The sequence below is a fragment of the Pecten maximus genome, chromosome 2 (genome assembly GCF_902652985.1).
Source record: "Pecten maximus chromosome 2, xPecMax1.1, whole genome shotgun sequence".
NCBI classification, from domain to species: domain Eukaryota; kingdom Metazoa; phylum Mollusca; class Bivalvia; order Pectinida; family Pectinidae; genus Pecten; species Pecten maximus.
Window position 1 is genome coordinate 12,538,718 of NC_047016.1, and position 8,688 is coordinate 12,547,405.

Here is an 8,688-nt window from a genome sequence, read left to right on the forward strand (position 1 = left end):
TTATCAATAACATGTATTGCTTTAGCAATACTCAGTATTCTTGTTAAATAATAAAGAAAATACATGCGATAGATAATCAATTTTACAGCAAACAACAGGAGCAAAAGTAATACATTCTTTTTATCGAATCAGCAAAACAGTTTTGACAAGGTTGTTTGGATATATGCCAAAAAACTTGAAATCAAGGATGCTACAGAGTCAATCAAGTCACCCGATATTTACTTACAACGTAACCAGCAGGAGGGACAGCTTACAACTAAGCTCTGTGATGAACGTTATCATTTCCATTTCTAAATAGTAACTCTCTTCTTTCCCAACCTATGAAGTTCTTGACAAGCTCAGCTCATTTGATATCCATGTAAAAAACATCCGAGATTTATGTCGATTGCTGATTGAAAGACGTCCAACTCTTGGTAGAGGAAACCATGGGTAGATATTATAGATTTGGCCTACTCTTATATAGGAGTGTCGGCGAAGTGACCGTTTAGCCTTTCGAACACCTGGTGCAATTCGTTTTTCATTTTAATATCCTGCCGTCGTTTTCATTTGGTATTGACTAAGTATACGTTTACTTCCCACTAAATATCTAAATTGTCCTCCCGGCTCACAGGGGGATCCAGAAGTGCAGTCTCTAGCTCTTATAACTTTTAACAAAACATACATTGATCTACTCTCCAGACGGACAAGCGAAAACATATCACCTTTCTATATCACATGGTATTCTCAAACCACTTCAATTTTAGCATCCATTTAAAGTATACTATCTGGATCAATATGATTGTTACATAATTCTATTTGTAGTTGTAAAAACAAGAACACATAAAGTCGCTGTAATCTTTGTCTTTATCTTGGGTACAAAACAAGTATTATAACAATAAGGTTTATCTATGTATAACAATATATTGATGAAACGCTATCATTATTTTTTTGATTGATTGAGAATTTGTTCACACGAACAAACATTTAGAAATGAGGAAGGGCATTTATCACAAGATTCACAATTTCATAGTTTTCTTGTATCAATTAAGAGGCTTGTACATGTAATATTCAAGCAGCAGTTCAATGCATTTCTTCAAAACGTCGTGTTAAATATTATTTCTAAGTAAAGCTCTTCCAGCCTATAGGAAATCAATGCTCCAAATGCTATATCTCTAGACTTTAGTTCTTAATTTTTCACATCTTCAATACCCCAGGAGTTACGTTATTCATTTTTGCTCTACGCAATCTTGGAATATGTCATGACAAAATAGAGTGCACACAACTACCTATTTTATTGATGTGTAGAGAAGGAAACCTTGACCAATTGTTAAGCAGATACATTTATTCAGAAGATTACTGAGCAGCAACATCTGGGTATCTGCAATATGGCTGTGGTCTAAGCCTTCAATATATACATATTCCGGAGCTGCAAAGAGCCAAAGTGAACGTAACTTGTGAAGTATCAAGGATGACACATAAGAATGCACTGTCCTAATTATGAAGAATAGTTCATAATGGTGCCAGACCTGTTATCATAAGTTTGTATATTGACTTTGATTCATTCACAATACGTGTACACGTGTAGGTTTCAATACCGTCCCGTTATTTTATTCTTCATACACATTAATCACTCTTGTTGGCATGGATGGAAGCGCGCGATTACGTCTGGGAATCGAGCCCAGCTTGTTGAAAAGCGGATGTGTTAACACTATACTATTCGACTATTCGTTCTATAACATTTCAATTTTTTAAGTTGTGTATACTTATTCCACATGGGAACAATCTTAAAACATGATTGTACGTTTAAAACTTTTAAATAATACTTTCTGTGTGATAATACTGTTGATTTCTTAAACTCCACTAGATAATCACAATTATACAGTAGCATTGTATCAGAAAGATCAAACTGATCTACTGATACGTTAGGGAGATCTTCTGAGTAAACTGTAAGACTAGACATGTTAGTTGGTACCGTTTACATGAAAGGTTTGAATGCTTCTGTATGCTTATTGTGGTTGACTATTTCCCAGCGTCCAATCCACGGCCCCGTAATGGTTGTATCGAAAGGGTCGTTGACATCCTCCTGTAAACCGAATGAAAATAAAGTTAACCTGAGGTTTATTTGTTTATATAATGAACAATTACAATCAATTTAAAGATTGTTTTAAATACAGAATACAGTATAGTAAGCAAATCACCTGTCTGTAGTATCGCTTCTGCCATTGTTCTTTTCTGTCGAAGGAGAAAAACTTCTCAAAATCTGCTTTCTTGTTTGGATCCTTAGCGGACCGCATGGGAACCCCCTCTCCTAGATCGTAAAATCCCCAGTGTTCATGTGGGGACTGCCACCGGAAGTCACAGCTCCACCGAATGTCGTTAGATAAATTCTCCAAACTTCCATGTAAATAAGATAAAATCCACACATTTACTCATCATGTATGACCATTGTAGTTAAATCATTAGTGCTCTAATCCGCTGTTTTTCATTAAACACAAAAAATATTAAAAGGGGAATTTTGAACACATATTTTTTGTCAATAATAATTTAACAGACTACCTTCCTTTCATTGATGATATATACATATATAAAAACATGACCAAAATCAGGGGGTATACGTCTTTAAAGTCTGATTTACATGTATATTAAGCTAAAAAGTTAATTTCGTCAACAAAGCATACTATTTCGAGAATAACAAAATAAATGTACCTTTTTTCGAAAGTCGATTACAGGAGATAAAATAAATAAAAAGTGATATGTATATTAACGAATATGTCTGTATCTCTATATGCTCATGCTACATAATGTCGGGATAGCTTGGTCACATTTCCTAGCTGTCAAGGTTCTGACACTAGTGACATTTCCGTCAGAAACACCAATGCTCACCTGTAGTAACAAGTGTTCCGTCAGAAACACCAATGCTCACCTGTAGTAACAAGTGTTAGTGTCCCACAACTACACATCTACACGTCTATAACAGTTATATTTAGTCTGTGCATCAGATATATAGATGTAAACATTCCCAGATAAAACCTTTAACACACTTGAACTTATATTCAATCGATCAACGTACCAATAAATGTATTACAACACATATATGTGAAGTCATTGATTTCCTTTGAATATACAATATTTGGTTTTGATGCCGGTGCTGTGTGGTATCCTGTATACAATTCGCCTTGGGTTTTAATTATTTTGATAACAGAGATATTACAATAGGACAATAGATTCAGCTCTAATCCCCCTAATAAATTTACCGTCGTCAGCGCGTGATCCAGACATGACCTACCTTCTATGGGGTGTTAGGTTGTGAAACAGCAGGAAACCTCCGTATTCCACCGGGCACGTTTCTAGGTCTGTCTTCATATCGACATCTGTGTGCATACAAACATAATTATTCACCAACAAAATTGATCGTACCATTGCAAGAATCGGTAATAATATACAATTATGGCCCTCTGTGTCGGGATATATCCAGAATTATGTCCCTGGGAAGGGTTATTTTCCCGAGGGCGTATACCGAAAAAAAAACCCACAATAAATTGAATTCAAAGATCCTGGGCTGCTGTTGAAAAGATCGATCACACGATCTGTTTCGATACAATATGCTTGTAAAGCTTGAAGAGCATATTTTGTGGCATTTTTGGTGTTTAAAGCATCCTTGCTGTCCAATATCGCTGTTATTTCTACTTCTGTTGATCGGCCAAATCGTGATGACACTGCCATTTCAAAAGCCTGTGTTGTTGTTTGTGTTTTTGGAACCAGACGACAACAAACGCAAAAGAGTTCCACTGCCCGACTTCCGATGCAGGCGCGTTCGATGACGAAGGGTTATTTATCGGGCGGAGGGGTTATACACACCGGGGTATAATACTCTGCTGCCATGGTTACATGGTTATTCGACGGGTTATACCCCGGCGACGGCATTTGTCGGGGGATATTCGATTTATAAAATGTCAGGTGATATGTTTTCGTCCAATGAAAAGAATTCTAACAAAAGTGAGGTATAATAACATGTTTAGCGTGTTTGTAGGGCCTGACAGTGTTTTCTATTTGCCATTTTATTTATGGTATAGGTTTTTCGCTGCGAAAATGTTCTTGTTATAAAAACATACCGTTAGTTAGCACGCATTCGGTCGTTATATTACATGAAATATAATCCGGAAAAGAGTTATATTATAGACGTTACTGAAAATGTTGGTATTCCCCGTTTTATCCCGAAAATACTTTTTATAACAAAGAATGGTATTTATAAATTTGTTCCACTCTATATCAAAATTCAAAAAAAAAAAAAAAAAAAAAGATTCTGTGAAATGCATATAAATGATGTCCTACCAGTTTTTCTGTAAAACGAATACAAGGAATAGTGTATCTATATTTAAAGAGACCATTTTACTTAATCAGTGACTGTTTATCAACCTCTGCACCATAATCAACCTCACCTAACGACTTTTCCATTTCCTCCTCCTCCAACATGACATACCATGTTGGACCACGACAACAGGTATGGTTGGCGACTTTCCCCTTCCTGTGTCCATTTTTTACAACCTTTACAATGTATTAAAAGATTGACATTGTAAGGGAGTTTCTTCTTTTAATTAGTTAATATACATGTATTATACGCATAAAACAATACACAAATAATATACACAAAACTTCATGACAAAATACTAGATACACAGAGTACTCTGACGACCAACACAACACACAATCATTTACACTAGTTATTTTTAACTCAAGGGTACTTTATTTTATACAGAAAACAAGATTGATAAGAAGTGCCAAAAAATTCCAATTAATTCTGTGGCGTACAAAGTCTTGTATCATTAAAAAATGATATATTGAATCCCTTGTACCATGCAGTCACACACGCATGCACACGCGTACTGAAAAGATACTAATACTATCAAGATTATTTATAGAGACGAAATACATTCTTAAATACACGAGAGACGTCAGTTACTACCTGCATGCATCCATTTCCAGGTATCGCATCCAAGAACGGCACCCAGGCGGTAACTATCATGTGATCGTACGACTCGTTACTGAAATATGCGCTATCTGAAAAAAACATAATGCCATGATTTATCAATCGGGGAAGTATGACATTAGATTTAGAGAGTTACCTCACGGGTGTTACAACAAACTTTAGTTTATTTGGTTTGCTTTGTTTTGTTTAACGTCCTATTAACAGCCAGGGTCATTTAAGGACCTGCCAGGTTTTAGAGGTGGAGGAAAGCCGGAGTACCCGGAGAAAAGCCACCGGCCTACGGTCAGTACCTGGCAACTGCCCAACATAGGTTTCGAACTCGCAGCCCAGAGGTGGAGGGCTAGTGATAAAGTGTCATGTGTGTTACAACAAACAAAGAATGTACCTTGATGCCAGGGAATGCTAACAGCGTCGCTCTTGGGTGTTTTTGTCCTCAGGTTCCATACAGGGTGTCCAGCAATGTCTGGTCCGAGCAACTGCTCTACAACGTTCAGCATTCTGTCATTACTCCACACGTCACAGAAAGCCTGAAGATACATGGCGGTATTAGTGGGGGTAGTTTACTGTATATATATGGTAGTATTAGTGAGGGTAGTTTACTGTATATATATGGTAGTATTAGTGAGGGTAGTTTACTGTGTGTATATGGTAGTATTAGTGAGGGTAGTTTACTGTGTGTATATGGAAGTATCAGTGAAGATAGTTTACTGTATATATATGGTAGTATTTGTGAGGGTCGTTTACTGCATATATATATGGTAGTATTAGTGAGGGCAGTTTACTGTATAACACACAAAAAGTCTGTAGATATGAAAGTATTAGTGAGGGCAGTTTACTATATATATATGGTAGTATTAGTGAGGGCAGTTTACTGTATATATATGGTAGTATTAGTGAGGGCAGTTTACTGTATATATATGGTAGTGTAAGTGAGGGTCGTTTACTGTATATATATATATGGTAGTATTAGTGAGGGTCGTTTACTGTAGATATATGGTAGTATTAGTGAGGGTCGTTTACTGTAGATATATGGTAGTATTAGTGAGGGTCGTTTACTGTATATATATGGTTGTATTAGTGAGGGTAGTTTACTGTATATATATGGTAGTGTTAGTGAGGGTAGTTAACTGTATATATATGGTGGTATTAGTGAGGGTCGTTTACTGTAGATATATGGTAGTATTAGTGAGGGTAGTTTACTGTTTATATATGGTAGTATTAGTGAGGGTTGTTTACTGTATATATATGGTAGTATTAGTGAGGGTAGTTTACTCTATATATATGGTAGTATTAGTGAGGGTCGTTTACTGTAGATATATGGTAGTATTAGAGAGGGTAGTTTACTCTATATATATGGTAGTATTAGTGAGGGCAGTTTACTGTATATATATGGTAGTATTAGTGAGGGTAGTTTACTGTATATATATGGTAATATTAGTGAGGGTAGTTTACTGTGAATATATGGTAGTATTAGTGAGGGTCGTTTACTGTAGATATATGGTAGTATTAGTGAGGGTAGTTTACTGTTTATATATGGTAGTATTAGTGAGGGTAGTTTACTGTAGATATATGGTAGTATTAGTGAGGGTCGTTTACTGTAGATATATGGTAGTATTAGTGAGGGTAGTTTACTGTAGATATATGGTAGTATTAGTGAGGGCAGTTTACTGTATATATATGGTAGTATTAGTGAGGTTAGTTTACTGTATATATATGGTAGTATCAGTGAAGATAGTTTACTGTAGATATATGGTAGTATTAGTGAGGGTAGTTTACCGTAGATATATGGTAGTATTAGTGAGGGTAGTTTACTGTATAACACACGTCACAGTAAGGCTATCGGGACTTAAGCTTCCATGTTGTAGCAATATCTTAATTATCATCAATATGTAAAATAGTATAACACGTCAACACTCGGAACTTCACTACGAACATTAGAAATACGAAAGTGAACGAAATCAAAGTTCTCCAAAAATACCTTCCAGATAATTAATTTGAAACATATATGTTTCAATGCTCTGCGTTAATGTCACTTTCTTAATTTAGCGAAACCAATAACGCTTATTATAAATTAATCTATACACCAAACGAGTATATTTTAATGGAATCAGGGTGCCATACTTTTGGCATCTTCTGTGACTTGAACAACAGGATGTTCGATCCCGGATGTTCTTTTTCTAGTTGTGTCAGTCTCTGGAACAAGCCGTACTCTTCATACTTATCTGTCAGAAAGTAAATAGTAAAGTTATCAAATGACTAAAAAATAAGTAAGCTAAATGAAAGTATAAAGGAAAAAGAAAAATTCACAAAACATTTTCAGTTTGTCTTTTGTAAATAAGATAATGGTATTATTTCGATGAAATCGTTCAATCCCAAACAACTCGGAAATTCATGTTAGCGTTAAACGACTACTTCTCGGATTCCTGTAAAATGTATACATGTAAATGAAGATACATATGGTTCGAATGTAACACTACCTTTGATTTTCCCAGCGTCATACAGTTTGTCAGCTAGTTCGTTCACCATCACCGATATGGCATCACGGCACGGATCCAGTTCAGTCTTCGTGTCGAAAAACTTATTGACCACCACATACCCCTGAAATCAGGTCAATAAACTTAGAAAAGAGACAGTCAGAGGGATAATTACTTTAATGTTTCCTTATAATATCAGAGTCAGAGAAGGTCTTATCTGCAGTTAAGACAGGATGTGTACAATGTACATGTACATCATCCAAAAGGTGTGTTGTGTACATGCTTGTATAGATAATTTTATGGCGCCTCATTTATGCGCATGCACACATCGTAAACACCACTTGAAAGTATCTATGCATCTATTAACAATTTCCGACAACGGGCTAGTTTTTAACCCTATATACATGCCATATAGCTTTAATAGCAGACGACAAGTGCAATGTATGGACAATGATGTGGAATGTAATGCATAAACGACACACCGTTAAATTGCACGCGTGTATACACTAATACATGTAGCATTATACCTCCTCGAAGAACTGCTTGACCTGCGCTTCAGTCAGCTGACCGGGTTTTTTCTCCGTAGGCTGTGGTGGGATTGTAAGGAAGGGGGCGGGGTGAACCTCGTCCACTTCCCCTGGGAACCGTGCCTTTGTCTCGTCTGCTGACATCATCTGGTCGATGTTACGATGTGGACCGATCTTTGTCTGATATTGAGCTCTGGTCCGAATATGTAGGCCAAGTGGCGTTGATATCACTGTCGAGATAGGCCTACTGCATCAGCTGCTCATGCCAGTGTTTACAAATACCATAACCTTATAATTCCGGTCGCAATCGTCCGACTATCGATTAGAGAATTGTTCGAGGGGTGGTTACATTGTGTGTTTGGGAGCATTTTCGTTTTGTATCAGGGAGCAGTCGAAATGGTGCAGTGAGTCATCAAAAGACTGTCCTGTGACAAAACCAAAATATGAAATAAATATTTAAGCTGTCTTTAAATGCTATATACAACATTCAATCAATTGGTGCTATTTACAATAACATATCATTGAGATATAATGGAGCATAATGATATATTTCGATTTATACACATTTTGATTATTGATTTACTGAAACAAATTTCTCTGCAGAAACGCCACTAAATAATTTTATATTATAGGTGACAATAGAGATTTAGAATGATATACAATTTGTAATTATGACTTACGAAATTATGTAATGTTATATGTGATAACGTATACTATATAT

General features: G+C 36.1%; 1 protein-coding gene across 1 annotated transcript; it reads right to left on the reverse strand.

Annotated features, from left to right (window-relative positions):
* Window positions 1-825: 825 nt before the first annotated feature.
* On the reverse strand, window positions 826-8,259 carry LOC117317928. The gene is made up of 9 exons (XM_033872901.1): window positions 7,968-8,259; window positions 7,444-7,564; window positions 7,088-7,188; window positions 5,352-5,493; window positions 4,943-5,037; window positions 4,419-4,524; window positions 3,266-3,350; window positions 2,178-2,373; window positions 826-2,062 (listed from the first exon to the last, which is right to left on the reverse strand). Exons 1-9 carry the CDS (start codon window positions 8,112-8,114, stop codon window positions 1,955-1,957), a joined length of 1,101 nt encoding a protein of 366 aa, XP_033728792.1. The 5' UTR covers window positions 8,115-8,259; the 3' UTR covers window positions 826-1,954.
* Between the last annotated feature and the right edge of the window lie 429 nt (window positions 8,260-8,688).